This window comes from Ovis canadensis, chromosome 6 (genome assembly GCF_042477335.2).
Source record: "Ovis canadensis isolate MfBH-ARS-UI-01 breed Bighorn chromosome 6, ARS-UI_OviCan_v2, whole genome shotgun sequence".
NCBI classification, from domain to species: domain Eukaryota; kingdom Metazoa; phylum Chordata; class Mammalia; order Artiodactyla; family Bovidae; genus Ovis; species Ovis canadensis.
In genome coordinates, this window is record NC_091250.1 from 34,283,578 (window position 1) to 34,299,689 (window position 16,112).

The 16,112-nt window shown below is 39.6% G+C and overlaps 1 protein-coding gene and 1 long non-coding RNA gene across 2 annotated transcripts in view; one reads left to right on the plus strand and one right to left on the minus strand.

Moving 5' to 3' along the window:
* DKK2 (dickkopf WNT signaling pathway inhibitor 2) overlaps positions 1–2,788 on the plus strand; it is a 129,126-nt gene extending 126,338 nt beyond the window's left edge. The window contains exon 4 of the mRNA XM_069593566.1: positions 400–2,788. Within this exon, the coding sequence (XP_069449667.1) occupies positions 400–650 (251 nt within the window). The 3' untranslated portion in view covers positions 651–2,788. The remainder of the gene's footprint in view (positions 1–399) is intronic.
* Positions 2,789–7,879: 5,091 nt separating this feature from the next.
* LOC138442344 (uncharacterized) overlaps positions 7,880–16,112 on the minus strand; it is a 199,119-nt gene continuing 190,886 nt past the window's right edge. The window contains exon 3 of the long non-coding RNA XR_011257652.1: positions 7,880–8,022. This is a non-coding gene — a long non-coding RNA (uncharacterized lncRNA). The remainder of the gene's footprint in view (positions 8,023–16,112) is intronic.

The following is a 16,112-nucleotide window of genomic DNA, read 5'->3' on the forward strand; positions in this document are numbered from 1 at the left end:
TGGCCTTAGGAGGTACAGACAACTTCAGCCTTCTTAACTCAGTTTGTTTACTTTTTCCAAGAAGGTATCAAATTAAATAGAAGGCATTTCTTTTTACCGTCATTCACCTAAGTAAACAACAACACAAAACAGAAATATCTAAGATCACACCATACCAAAGTGAAGAGAAGATGCAACCCCCTCCTAGCTATTCATTAAACTTAATATTCAGACAGCAAACAATGGAAAGAGATGATACTTGGTTCACATGATTAGAGGGAAAGTCAATTGTTACGACTCTAAGACATCACGGAAGATAGGAAGATAGTTTAAGTACAAATATTTTAGGTGCTTCTGATTGCAGAGTAGATTTTTCTCCTACACTGTCATGGTAAAATCTTTCGGTCATCATTTCTTTAGGGCATGAAGGAGATCCCTGTCTACGTTCATTAGACTGCACTGAAGGGTTTTGCTGTGCTCGTCACTTCTGGACCAAAATCTGCAAACCAGTGCTCCATCAGGGGGAAGTCTGTACCAAGCAGCGCAAGAAGGGCTCACATGGGCTGGAAATCTTCCAGCGGTGTGACTGCGCAAAAGGCCTGTCTTGTAAAGTATGGAAAGATGCCACCTACTCCTCCAAAGCCAGACTCCACGTCTGTCAGAAAATATGACCACCTCTGAGGACAAGCATCAGGAGCAGACTGTGAATCCATGTATTTAATGCATTATAGCATGGTGGAGAGTAGGATTTGGATTTCAGAAGAAGGGGTAAAATGAGGAATATGATAAGAACATAGATCAAAGAAAAAGGAAATGGAAGATCAAAAAGGGTGACAAGTGTGGTCAGTGTGTTTTCCATCATGCAACTTGTTTATGTAAATAATGTACACATTTGTGAAGATGCCATGACTCAAAATAAATAAATAAATAAATAAATAAAAGGCACACAGAGGGATTACTGATGAATACCATGTGACTTTCCAGGAGTTTAGGTTGTGCTGGAGGATCAATTTCTTTCACAGTGGTGACTGCCTATAAAAAATAACTATAAAGCCTTATTTCTATTTAAACAAAGTACTCCCCATATACCCTGGCATACAACAGGCTCTAAAACATGAAAAGAGGAATTGTTTATGGGAAATACAAGCATGGAGCACAGAGAATCTGCAACACAGAATCACCTTTTAATTTGGAACGCTACATCTTACTGTTCAATTAAAGACCTTGGTAGGAAAAAAAGCAGTCAATATATTCCAAATAATTTCAAAATAATCACAGGTCTTTAAGTCCTTCAGGAAAAAAAAAAGAAAACAACTTTGTTTTTCCTTAAGCTGCTTGTTTATATTTTTGAAAAGTTTAATTTCAGCTACAATTAATAAGAACCAGTAGAATAAGACCAAAGTAATCCATTCAGGTTTCTAGATATAAATTGCATCTCTTGATTTTGCGTTATCCCTACTCATTTTATTCTCCAAATTATACCCATCGTGAATAACAGAGCAGAATTTTCAGGTTGTAAAAATTTTAAGATGCCCAAATTAAAAGTTACTAGATCATATTATTCAAAGCTTTGGCATTCCCTATGTTAGATAGAACTAGACATTTACTCTTCACATACTCTGCAGTATAGTAAAAATGATAAAAGAAATGAGATATATCTGTTCTGCACTGAAGCACAGCAAGGAAATTTTGTCAGCTGTCCAGTTTTGGCAACACATGGATCATATGTTTGAAGCACAAACTGACTTTTCATATGTGAAGCCCAAGGCTGCACAGCCTACATGGAAGTTGTCCATGGGATTTGCTATCATAATATTTACTACGCAGATGAGTTCAGTGTGAGGTAACTACTTGACCACAAAATATTTCTTTTATATTTCTGAGGTCATAAAATCATCTTATTTTGAGGAGGTCTCATTAAATGGACTCCAAGGCAGTTAGGATAGTAAGGTTCCATTGCTCTTGGTAAGCTGCTTTCTAACTGGCTGATGGCACCATCTGACTTTTTTCAGTATCAACTCTTTCTGCAACAGCTGTGTTTTTTTGGTTGTTGGTTTTTTTTTTTTTTTTTTTTTTTTTTTGCCAAAGATTCAGTTTCTGTCTTCTACAGTCACTGAGATTAAAAATTATAAATGGAATATCTTGTAAAATCTACATTGTGCTAATCTATAGAAACCACAGGTTCTAAATTTTTTACATCCATTTTATTACTTTTTATTTTATTCAGTTCTATTCAGTTCTAAATATTATGCCTAGAGATTAAAGCCAAAAAGTCATCTTATACTTTTTACTTTGGACCTTTTCTTTTATAGACTATAAATCACTCCATAGTTTTCATTTACTTAAAGCTCATTTGCAGTCTCAAATTCAAGTTCTCCCAGTAGAAACTGAACCTGAGCCTGCATGTCTATTAAGAATTTCACCTTTCCACATAGGTTCACTAATATGATTAAGATTTGCATTTTTTCCCCACATGTCTGTTAAAACAAAAATTAAGAACCAAAGTCTGTACAAACAGGTTTCTATAAGCTTAGCAACGTGAAAATGGAACATTTCAGGGAAACATTTCCTATACAATAATTACATTTAAAATCTGGTTTCTGCATTATTTCCCTTATGTACATCCCTTCAAAAATTATTATTTGAAGTAATTTATTTACAGGAAATGTTAATGAGATGTATTTTCTTATAGAGATATTTCTTACAGAAAGCTTTGTAGCAGAATATATTTGCAGCTATTGACATTGTAATTTAGGGGAAATGTATAATAAGATAAAATATATTAAATTTTTTGCCTTCAAAAATGGAATTCAAATTTCCTTGTGTTTTTGCTTATGGGAAAAACTTTTAAGAAGCACAGATTCTCAGAGTTCAACTGAACAGATGGGTCTGATTTTGCAGTCTTAGCAGATATCCTTTGGATGACATCACTGTGAGATGATCCCAGGCAGTTTATGGTTAGGTGCTTATTTCATGGTGGGACAGCTGTAATTGTCTAGAGATCTCTTCAAGAGATTAGAGATACCAAGGGAATATTTCATGCAAAGATGGGCTCAATAAAGGACAGAAACTGTATGGACCTAACGGAAGCAGAAAACATTAAGAAGAGGTGGCAAGAATACACAGAAGAACTGTACACAAAAGAGAGTCATTAAGAAATGGCTCAGAAAACCACGATGGTGTGATCACCCACCCAGAGCCAGGCATCCTGGAGTGTGAAGTCAAGTGGGCCTCAGGAAGCCTCACTATGAACAAAGCTAGCGGAGGTGATGGAATTCTAGCTAAGCTATTTCAAATCCTATAAGATGATGCTGTGAAAGTGCTGCACTCAATATACAAGCAAATTTAGAAAACTCAGCAGTGGCCACAGGCCTGGAAAAGGTCAATTTTTATTCCAGTCCCCAAAAAAGGCAATGCCAAAGCATGTTCAAACCACTGCACATTGCACTCATTTGCTCACACACTAGCTAAGTAATGCTCAAAATTCTCCAAGCTAAGTTTCAACAATATATGAACCGTGTATGTGTAGATGTTCTAGCTGGACTTAGAAAAGGCAGAGGAACCAAAGATCAAATTGCCAGCATCTGTTGGATCATAGAAAAAGCAAGAGAGTTTCAGAAAAACATCTGCTTCATTGACTACACTAAAGCCTTTGACTGTATGGATCACAATAATCTGTGGAAAATTCTGAAAGAGATGGGAATACCAAGCCACCTTATCTGCCTCCTGAGAAATATGTATGCAGGTCAAGAAGCAACAGTTAGAACCAGACATGGAACAATGGACTGGTTCCAAGTTGGGAAAGGAGTACATCAAGGCTGTATATTGTCATCCTGCTTATTTAACTTCTATGCAGAGTACATCATGTGAAATGCCAGACTGGATGAAGCACAAGCTGGAATCAAGATTGCCGGGAGAAATATCAATAACCTCAGATATGCAGATGACACCACCCTTGTGGTAGAAAGTGAAGAGAGACTAAAGATCCTCTTGATGAAACTGAAAGGAGAGAGTGAAAAATCTGACTTAAAAGTCAATATGCAAAAAACTAAGATCATGGCATCTGGTCCCATCACTTCATGGCAAATAGAAGGGGAAGCAATGGAAACAATGACAGACTTTACTTTCTTGGGCTCCAAAATCACTGCAGATGGTGACTTCAGTCATGAAATTAAAAGACACTTGCTCCTTGGAAGCAAAGCTATGACCAACCTAGACTGCATATTAAAAAGCAGAGATGATACTTTGCCCACAAAGGTCCATCTAGTCAAAGCTATGATTTTTCCAGTAGTCATGTATGGATATGAGAGTTGAACCAAAAAAAAGCTAAGTACCAAAGAATTAATGCTTTTCAGCTGTGGTGCTGGGAAAGGCTCTTGAGAGTCCTTTGGACTGAAAGGAGATCATACCAGTCAATCCTAAAGGAAATCAGTCCTGAATATTCATTGGAAGGACTGATGCTGAGGCTGAAGCTCCAATACTTTGGCCACCTGATGGGAAGAACTGACTCATTTGAAAAGACCTTGATGCTAGGAAAGATTGAGGGCAGGAGGAGAAGGGGATAACAGTGGATGAGATGCTTGGTTGGCATCACTGACTTGATGGACTTGAGTTTGAGCAAGCTCTGGGAGTTGGTGTCAGACAGGGAAGTCTGGCAGAGCTGCAGTCCATGGGGTCATAAAATGTTGGACATGACTGAGAGACTGGAATGAACTGATTTTTTTCTTTATTAAATCTATAGTGTTGTAACTTGTTCTTTCTACTCAATTATCCTTTTCTTCCCCCCTTCTGAAACATCTTAGAACACAAATATTCCACAAACCTCTTTAAAACACTTGAAGTCACCTACTGTATTTCTTATAATCTTCACTTTAGGTTGAAATTTCTCCAAATAGAAATGCTAATATGCTTAAGGTATTGGTTCATTCCTGTATGGCACAAATAAATTACAAAATATGTTTACCCCTGTGACTACAGAGGGCCCCCATGAACTAAAATCTAGTTCTCTGGAAGGTTTTTCCCCTTCTTCCCGAACACAAAGATGTCAGGAGTGTTTGACAAACGTTACTCATCAATTATGAGACTGGGGGTGGTTGCAAGAGCACATGTTGTATTAGATGCTAATGGGATGGAAATGTGGGAAATAAACATTCTGTGACATAGTGGAATGAATTAAGTACAGCCATGGCAGCTGAATGAAGCTAAAACAGTCTGATGGAGGTCAGGATCGAAGACATCTCAAGCATGTCTGAAATAATTCCCCACATTATTCTAATTAGTCACTCAGTGTTTTCACAAATAGTTATCTATTTCTTCAAATTGAGAACATTCAGATTTCTAAGCTACAGTGTATTTTTAGATTATAACAATCATACGGTTGGTATTTTTCTTTTCCACTGAGCTGAGTGAGATGCTCTGAGAAGTGAATTGCCCTGACTTTCTTTTTAGCCAAGAAAAAACAATACCCTATTGAAGTCTTAGAATTTAAGGGGAAACAATCAATTACACTCTTCTCCTCCCTCAAATTGAGACCATTTCAGGAAAAGGTTAAGAAAGGCAGATGACAGATAACCCTGTGGCTGATAAAGTTAATAATGAAGAGTGTGGCATGTATCCTTGGGCAAGGAGATAGAATCCGTGCCCACTGTCAGGCAACAGCAGACAATATCAATTCTACCTGTTGGAGCTGCCCCTGTAAAATTTACAATATACATGGGCAGAATTGAATGAGACACTTTCTTCTGGAAGTTACTGCCAAAGAAGAAGGGTGAAGAGAAGATGAAACAATGAATTTATCATTCAGTTCAGTTCAGTTCTGTCCAGTCGCTCAGTCGTGTCCGACTCTTTGTGACCCCATGAATCACAGCACTCCAGGCCTCCCTGTCCATCACCAACTCCCGGAGTTCACTCAGACTCACATCCATCAAGTCAGTGATGCCATCCAGCCATCTCATCCTCGGTCATCCCCTTCTCCTCCTGCCTCCAACCCTCCCAGCATCAGAGTCTTTTCCAATGAGTCAACTCTTCGCATGGGGTAGCCAAAGTACTGGAGTTTCAGCTTTAGCATCATTCCTTCCAAAGAAATCCCAGGACTGATCTCCTTCAGAATGGACTGGTTGGATCTCCTTGCAGTCCAAGGGACTCTGAAGAGTCTTCTCCAACACCACAGTTCAAAAGCATCAATTCTTTGGCGCTCAGCTTTCTTCACAGTCCAACTCTCACATCCATACATGACTACTGGAAAAACCATAGCCTTGACTAGATGGGCCTTTGTTGGCAAAGTAATCTCTGCTTTTTAATTTATCATTCAAGCATCTGTTATTTGAAATTCTCAGCTGCTGCTAAGTCGCTTCAGTCGTGTCCGACTCTGTGAGACCCCATAGACGGCAGCCCACCAGGCTCCCCCGTCCCTGGGACTCTCCAGGCAAGAACACTGGAGTGGGTTGCCATTTCCTTCTCCAATGCAGGAAAGTGAAAAGTGAAAGTGAAGTCGCTCAGTCGTGTCTGACTCTTAGTGACCCCATGGACTGCAGCCCACCGGGCTCCTCTGCCCATGGGATTTTCCAGGCAAGAGCACTGGAGTGGGGTGCCATTTTGGGTTCATGTCAATGTATGGCAAAACCAATACAGTATTGTAAAGTAAAATAAAGTAAACATAAAAATTTAAAAACAAACAAAAAATGAAGTGGGTAATTCATACCACATGAAAGGAGTGAGGGAGGGATGAAGTGAGACAAAGATTATTATACATTTCACATAAAACTAAATTAAGGATTAGAAAAGAAGACCTTCTCTCCATTTTATTCCCCAGATCTTTATATTAATCGAGTGTACATTAGCATTGACTATGGTGAAGATAAGGGTTGTAACCAAAATCTGAGAAGCTATCTAATAGTTGAGGTCATTTCCCCAATTCCAATTACTCCCTCTTCATGGATCGTCTAGGCAATTTAGGTTTTATCTGCAGAAAATTGTAAAATGAATGAAAATAGTTCACTAATTCAACCAACTCTAAAATCACACTATCATCAGGACCGAAAAAAAAATCCAATAGCTGCATCCTTCTTTTTATAATCCAAATTATGTCCATCACATTACTAATATAGTTGATTAGAGGTTCTGTAGTGGGATTAAATAACATATGTATCTGGTAATAAAATGTATAAAAACACTTCAGTCATAAATTCTGAGAAAACTGATACCCTAGTTTTTAATATAAATCCTCTTCCATTAAAAAATTCCTGTTATGAATTCAAGTACAAAATTTATATCTTGTTGCATGTTAAAACCAAAATAAGTTGAAGTCCAGAGAAATCAGTCTATATTTGCTATCTTCAATGGACAACACAGAAGAAATGGACAAATTCTTAGAAAAATACGACCTTGCAAGACTAAATCAGGAAGAAACAGAAAATATGAACAGACCTTTCACAAGTACTGAAAATGAAATAGTGATGGCTTCACAGGCGAATGCTATCAAACAGAGAAGAGCTAACACCTATCCTTGAAACCCTTCCAAAAAATTTCAGAGGAAGACTCCCAAGCTCATTCTATGAGGCCACCATCACCCTGATACCAAAACCAGACAAAAGTATCACACAAAAAAACAAAATCACAGGCCAATATCACTGATGAACATAGACATGAAAGTGCTCAGCTCAACAAAATAGCAAACCGAATCCAATACAAAGGATCATTTACCATGATCATGTAGGATGTACCCCAGGGATACAAGGATTCTTCAGTATCCACAAATCAGCCATTGTGAAACACCACAGCAACAAATTGAAGAATAAAAACCATATAATCATCTCAATAGAGGCAGGAAAAACTTTCGATAAAATTTAACACCCATTTAAGATAAAAGCTCTTATCTCTCTTGCGGTAAGTGGGAACTTACCTCAACATAATAAAGGCCATATATGACAAATTCATAGCGGACATCATTCCCAATGGTGGAAAGCTGATAGCATCTGTCTAAGATCAGGAACAAGGCAAGGAGGTCCATTATCACCATTTTGATTCAACACGGTTTTGGAAGTCCTAGAAAAGAAAAATAAACAGAGTCCAAATTGGAAAAGAAGTAAAACTGTGACTGTTTGCCGATGACATAATACTGTAGGTTTGCTATCTTCCTCTACAGAATAGAGTCAAAGGAAATCAAAATTCAAAATCCTCAAGTTCACAGCTACAGTATTTCTCCCTCATTCCATTTTCTGCTCTGACTCAGCCAGAGGAGTTATTTTTTGTTTGTTTACTGTAAAATAATTCACTTTTTAATTTTGTTGTAGTAGGTCCTTACTGGTTTTCTTTTTTAAATACAGTAGTGTGTACATGTCAGTGGGCTTTCCTGGTGGCTCAGACAGTAAAGAATCCACCTGTAATGTGGGAGACCTGAAGATCCCCTAGAGGAAGACATGGCAACCCACTCCAGTATTCCTGCCTGTTGAATCCCCATGGACAGAGGCGCCTGGTGGGCTATGGTCCATGGGGGTCACAGAGTCAGACACAACTGAGCAAATAATCACAGCACACAGTACATTGTCAGTGCCAGACCTTTGATCTATCCCTCCCCCTAGCACCTCCCCCCGGTGACTGTAAATTCCTTCTCTCCGTCTGGGAGTTCTCAGAACAGTTCTGGATGCCTGGATGAAGTGGGATTCCAACAGCTATGGAATGGGCTGTGTCTTACTGGAATGAGAGACTTTAACTTTTAATAAAGTCCAATAAATTTTTAGGATGCACAAGATTAAGTAAAAACTGTCACCACATTGAGAAAAGAAGCCCCTCTCTACCTCACAGAACAGGTATCTCAGAGAACGTGCTATTAACAAATCTAGGACTTGGTGTTGTCAAAAACCACAGTAGAGATGCTTGGAATCTGAATGAAGAAAGATGGATGGAGAAAATCTTTGATTTGCTTTGCTAAAGTCAACCAATCCCAACTAGCTGTCTGGAACCCACGGCCTATATACCTAAACTTATGTGCGAAAAATGTCCCACCAAGATAATAGCTACAGAACTATATTTTACCATAAATTGGGGTGGAGAGAAGGGAGAATCCCAGCTATGTTCTTCACCCACTTTTAGAGACTGTTAGTTGCAGTATTGCTGCCTTCGTGTAAAACTGGTCAAGTTAGAAGTCTGCCGTGGTGAAGGCCTCTTTGAGGCTTCTTTTGGTCTCAGCATATTCCAGGTATTACCAGTGCTTATCTGAGGACAGGTTTAGTTAGGGGATGTGGCCTTCACAGTCCCTGCAAGCTGACCTTTTCAGGATTGTACCGCAGTGGCTGCTTCTACGGCTTCATTCTGTGGAATTCCTTACTCCCTCTACCCCACATATGTTCTAATTGTAGAAGCTCACCAACACACATTCCTGAAATTAAACTGCTACGGATATTTCTGAAAATTATTTTAGCAAAGAGCGCACGGGGCATAGACGACAATCCCAATTTAACATTCCTTCACTCAACACGTACTTACGAAGAGCGATGTCTATTGTGCTAGGCAACTTTGCAGGCACAGTGGGCAGAAACAGAACAGCAAACCAGTAAAGTTTATTCATCCATTGGGTTTACCCTCCAGCTATTTTTCAGGGAAATGGCTAGGAGGCAGAAAATAACTAAGGAACAATTGTATAAATACCACAGGAGAGGAGATATGAGCCCTATGAAGAAAACGAGAGCAGCGTAAAGGAACAGAGGGAGCTGAGGAGTGTTATTTTAGCTTTTGCAGTCAGGGACGATCTCTCAGAGGAAGCAGACCTGAGTAGAAACCTGAATGAAATGAGGGGTGGTCTGGAGAAAGTGTCACGGGAAGAGCAGAAGTAAACATTTGACCATGGGAAGAAGTTGAGAGGCAGACTGGAGTCGAATGGATAAGGGAAGAGAGAAAGAGGATGAGGTCAGACAAAGAGTTGAGTCAGATTGTGTAGACCCTTTCTGCCCATCATAAATACATATATTTTGAAAGAGATACGAAGGTGGCAAGAGCTTTTGAGTAGGAGAGTAGCATGAGCTGAGACCCTTTGAAAGGACCACCTAAGCTGCATGTAGCAAAGAGACTAGTGCATCCAGGCAAGGACTGTTAGTGACTTAAATGGTGAGATAAGGTGGACGTACTGACAGATCACTGGACTTAGGATATGCTGGAGATGGAGGCAACCGGATGTGCTGTTGATCTGGATGAGGGTTGCGAGAGAAAGTAAAACCTCTTTAGCCTCATATAAGGATCAAGAACCTGGAGAAAGTATTGATGAGAAAAGAAAGATTAAAATAATACCTCTTCCCTGAACCATGCTATCATAGTTAATAGATAAAGAATTGCCCTCAGTAGAATACTGACAATTCTTTAGAAAATTTCCCTTAGTAAGTTTCTCACCAGACATCTTGAGAACATAATGAAAAGTTATATGAAGGAGGGATTGCATCAATAAAAAGAGAGAACTTGTTGGATGCAGTAAGGGAAGCAGTTGCAGACAAATGAAAGGATGAGGGGCATTGGGAAGATACAGAAAAGGGAATAAACAGGTGCCAGAGCCTAGAGACTGAGGAGGGAGAGCATGAGATGCATGGAAAGACATGGTAGAAATACTAAAAGGTGGTAATCAGGAGCTTCAATCCGAGGCAGATGTCAAAGAGTGTCGAGGAAAGCTTCCAGGAAGAGAACAGTTGACTCTCAGCAGTAGGTTTAGAAAACTATTTTAGCAAAGGTTGTAGCTCAGGCAACACTCCCATTGACACGGGGCCAGTGCACTGCATTAAAGGGCAATTTGTCAAAGCAAGTCATAGTTATCTTTTGAGTCTTAAGTAACTGTAGAGTGTAGGACCTGGGGATTCTAAAGAAATAACAATATGCAAGTAACTGAAGTACTTTCATGAGAAATACACTGGCTATCATACCTCTCACACATACGTCATGAATACCACAGTGCACGACCTTTGAAAATTTCCTGGGGGTCAGCATTTCTTACAGATGCCGTGGACTTGTTTGATTTGTTCCACACCTTCCCACTTCACTGCACCTGCTACACCAGTCATCATTCTCTGTTTAATGGCCAGTCAGCCTCCAGGGCCCAGTAACAGATGGAGAACATCAGATCAGCTAGTGCACGTAAAATATTTTAAGTCCGTCTTAAGCTTCTCAGGCAGGCTTTGAAATTGAGATCATTTTAGCAACCATTTATTTCTCTATCTTGGCTATTGCTCCTGGCAGCGGTGTTTTTTGCCTGTTTCAATAGCTATTTATTCTGTGCCCAATTGTATGCCATTACTTCAAGCTTATTTAGATAACAGGAAGACTAAGCAATGTCTACAGGAATTGCACAGCATCATTCAAGCTATTTAACATACTGGTCTTATAACTTTCTAAGATCAAAATATAGTGATGCCACCTTTTAATAATGCCTCAAAGGAAGATACAGCAAAATTCATTTTTACATTTTAAGGGACCTTGAGTTCTCTATGGGGAGTAAATTCCCCAATATACCATGGACTCCAGTTTGGGACTGTTAAAAATGAATATTACCTAAGGAAAAGTTGGGGGTGCTGTGCTAACTTCTCTTGAAATAAAAGTGGTTTAAGAAAAACCCTTGAAAACAGGATTTATTTTGTAAATGAGTGTGAAGTCACTCAAAACACTATTTTAAGGTTATAGAGGAGAGTGGGTATCTGTTATTTAACAGGGAAAACCCACCTTGGGTGGAGGAGAAACTACTCAGTGTTAAGAGGGAGACAGGCTGAAGAGAGTGACCCTGTGGAAGGAAGAAAAGCAGGGGCAATTTGGGAAAATGTTAAAGAATCAGGACTGTTACGTGAGCTCTCCTTGAAAAAATCTTTGTTTTGGTAGCTTTGAAAAAAGTCAAATGCAGCATGGGAAAAGGAGGACTGACTGGGTGAAAACTGGTTGTTATGGGTGGGGGCTTCACAAAAAAAAAAAACACAGTGATTTAGAGACTATCCGAAAAGAACCCTGCACTAGTCCAACATTCCTTTCTGATGCTTCAAGTATCTTACTGAGAATCCAGCTCTTATCTCATCGTCAATTGGCAAAGAGGAATGTTCATAAGGACTTTCCCATAGGAAACATACACAAGAGTGATGATGATAATCATTACTATCTACACAGCACTTCTTATTTGCTTCAGAAATGCCAAGTGTCTTACTATGCGTTATTCCTTATAATATGATTGCAACTCCTGTCTCTTTTGAAGGTTGACTGTGGACCAGGTGCTGGCTTACTGATGTCTCCCCATCATCTCTGGTCACTTTTCACAGCAACTACTCTGTAGCAGAGTGTGGTGAAGCCAAGATTTGAGATTGACTCTCTGAAGCCAGACTCTGCACTCATCAATTAGTCCATGCTGCCCCCATTTGGAAATGATGACCCTTTTCAGCACTGTAGGGGATTCTGTGGCCTGCCTACTACCACAGAGCTCATTAGTATCAGACGTGAGGCTAAAGTACATCTTTTATAACCATTTCTTCACTCCCAAGATTTACTGAGTACTTCCTAAAGCACTTTCCTTATTTCCCATGAAATCATAGTAGTTAGTGCTAGCATGTGGGCTAATTGGAAAAACATCATTTTCTCCCCAGCAGATATTACTCCCCACCTACTTCTTTCCAGGGGACAAATCTGTCTAATTAGCATTTTGGACAATGTTACCAAGAATAAGTTTATAAAGTTTACAAATAAATGATCACTTGACAGGTGCACAACTGGAAGGTAATTTAAAAATTCAAAATTTCACAACAAGAATGGAAAGCAGGAATGGGATGTTTCAAAGCAGGATTTGGAGAATATATGATTGGAATTTGCTCTGGTATGATTAACATGCTAAAATAGTGATTGAAACTCCATCCCACCACACCTCACATCCTGCTGTGAACATAGTTCATATCAGAAAATTAATCATTAGTTCTTTGAACATCTTCAGTTCAGTTTAGTTTAGTTCAGTCGTTAAGTCATGTCTGACTCTTTGCAACCCCGTGAATTGCAGAACACCAGGCCTCCTTGTCCATCACCAACCCCCAGAGTTCACTCAGACTCACGTCCATAGAGTCAGTGATGCCATCCAGCCATCTCATCCTCTGTCGTCCCCTTCTTCTCCTTCCTGCAATGAGTCAACTCTTTGCATGAGGTGGCCAAAGTACTGGAGTTTCAGCTTTAGCATCATTCCCTCCAAAGAAATCCCAGGGCTGATCTCCTTCAGGATGGACTGGTTGGATCTCCTTGCAGTCCAAGGGACTCTCAAGAGTCTTCAACAACACAGTTCAAAAGCATCAATTCCTTGGCACAGCTTTCTTCACAGTCCAACTCTCACATCCATACATGACCACAAGAAAAACCATAGCCTTGACTAGACGGACCTCAGTCGGCAAAGTAATGTCTCTGCTTTTCAATATGCTGTCTAGGTTGGTCATAACTTTCCTTCCAAGGAGTAAGCGTCTTTTAATTTCATGGCTGCACTCACCATCTGGAGTGATTTTGGAGCCCAGAAAAATAAAGTCTGACACTGTTTCCACTACTTCCCCATCTATTTGCCATGAAGTGATGGGACCAGATGCCATGATCTTCGTTTTCTGAATGTTGAGCTTTAAGACAACTTTTTCACTCTCCACTTTCACTTTCATCAAGAGGCTTTTTAGTTCCTTTTCACTTTCTGTCATAAGGGTGGTGTAATGTACATATCTGAGGTTATTGATATTCCTCCCGGCAATCTTGATTCCAGCTTGTGCTTCTTCCAGTCCAGAGTTTCTCATGATGTACTCTGCATAGAAGTGAAATAAGCAGGGTGACAATATACAGCCTTGACGTATTCCTTTTCCTATTTGGAAGCAGTCTGTTGTTCCATGTCCAATTCTAACTGTTTCTTCCTGACCTGCATATAGATTTCTCAAGAGGCAGGTCAGGTAGTCTGGTATTCCCATCTCTTTCAGAATTTTCCACAGTTTATTGTGATCCAACCAGTCAAAGGCTTTGGCATAGTCAATAAAGCAGAAATAGATGTTTTTCTGGAACTCTCTTGCTTTTTCCATGATCCAGCGGATGATGGCAATTTGATCTCTGGTTCCTCTGCGTTTTCTAAAACTAGGTTGAACATCTGCATGTTCACAGTTCACGTATTGCTGAAGCCCGAACATCTTGTTATCTTGTAGAAAATCAGTTTAAGGTTCCACTGAGTTTACACTATGTTCTATGCTACTTATACCAAAATATTATACCTATTTAGATAATACACAATATTACTACACATGATACAAATGTGTTAATCACTCTTTGACTGCATACATTCAAAGCGGGTCCAGTCATCTGTCAGGGAAACAGAAATACTAACTGAACAAAACGACTCACCAGTGTCACTGGAGTGGGGGCCAGAGGAAGTGAAGGCAGGGATTTGCCCAAACCATGTCCAATATGCTTTGATTTGACACTTGTGCTTTGCTTGTAGGCCAGTTCTTTTATATATTTTTTAAAATATTACTATACATATATTTTTCTTCTTTGCCTAGTGTGGCCTAGAGAACTGAACAGCTCCTGGAAGAACGGTGATTCTTATAAACAGTGCTTCGCAGATACCCTCCTTTGTTCCCTCCATTCATTCACTACATCCGAGTCCTTAATAGGAACGTGAGGCCGACTGTGAGTTCAGATTGTGTTTTCTCAAAAACCCTGGGTTGGATGAATAATTTTCACCAGAATACGAAAAGTACTCTTGAGAAGCATGTCTTTCGTTTAAGGAAAACAAAAACCTGAAGAATCAGAGTCAGGTAAGAAAAGGCTTTGCATAATCGCCACAACTTGCTAGTTAAAAAAAAAAAAAACGCTACAAGTTTCAGTTTACAACTTGTTTTCATAAAAATATCTTAAATTGGAAAGGTTTTTAATGCTTCCTGGATGGATATTAAAGGTTATAAAGTACTTTAAATCACTTTTTAAAAGAGTTGCCTGACTGTGTGCCAGGTGGCCTACCTTGGTCCTCCTGTGTCCCACGAGACTGACCAATACCAACTGCGGTCAGGGGGCTCTCTAAACCTCTAGCTCCTTTCTGGGTTTGGCCATTGGAAGACACCCGAGGAAGGTCTGGGAATAAGAACAGATGGCTCGGAGTGTATCTACATTTGGCTCCTGCCCTGCTGTGGCAGCGTCTGGCAGTGGCTGTATTCTTCTACCAAAGGCCACAGGCAGGGATGAACATATTTCTTCTAAGTCCTCTCCAGGTTTCAGGAATGATTCCTTCAGTCATACCAACATTACTTCATGCTAATCCTAGCCCTGAAGACGTGAATATTCCTCGTTGCCTTTTCCTAACCCTGCCCACACCATTTTAAATGGTACTTCATCAGTCTCTCCTCAGTGGCCTGTCTCTGTCTGCCACCTGCTTCCTGCCAGGAGCCTGCCTGATACCTGACCAAGTCCAGAGGTTAATGTGCTTTTCCTCTTCACTGTTCTCACTCACCGTCTATGCAAGCCAAGATGCAGCATCATCAAGGCCAGGGCTTCATCTGGCTTCCCACTTTGTTCAGTGTTGTCTACTAACCACTTGAATTTACAAGCACTGAGTTGTATGCCGATTTTAGAAAAGTGTGGATTAATTCTAGCATTTCAAAAATAGGAAGTGTTTTTTACAAAAAAATCTGACTTTTAGTATATTATATGTAAGATTAATTTCTAAAAAACATATTTTCCATCTACATGTGATATAGCTTGACTTTTTGATTAAACGTGCTTCAATTTTTTTTTATATGAGAGTATAGTTGACTAACAATGTTGTGCTTGTTTCAGGCGTACAGCAAAGTGATTTAGTTACATATATACATGTATCTATCCTTTTTCAAGTTATTTTCCCATTTGGGTTATTACAAAATATTGAGCAGAGTTCCTGTACTATACAGTAGGTCCTTGTTGATTAGGGTTGCTTCCTTTCTCTTTTATTCTGTTCCTCCTTGTGTTTCCAAGACAACCCACTGAATCTCTAATGTTTTAGGAAGATGAGTCACCACTTATCCTAATCTGCCTAGCATCCCACAGTCTGTTACCTGTGCCCTTGTTGATATGCCAGCTAGCCTATCTGAAAACCTAACTGCTAATGCTGTGTAAAGGCAGTTATTCATTACTCATATGCTCATAAA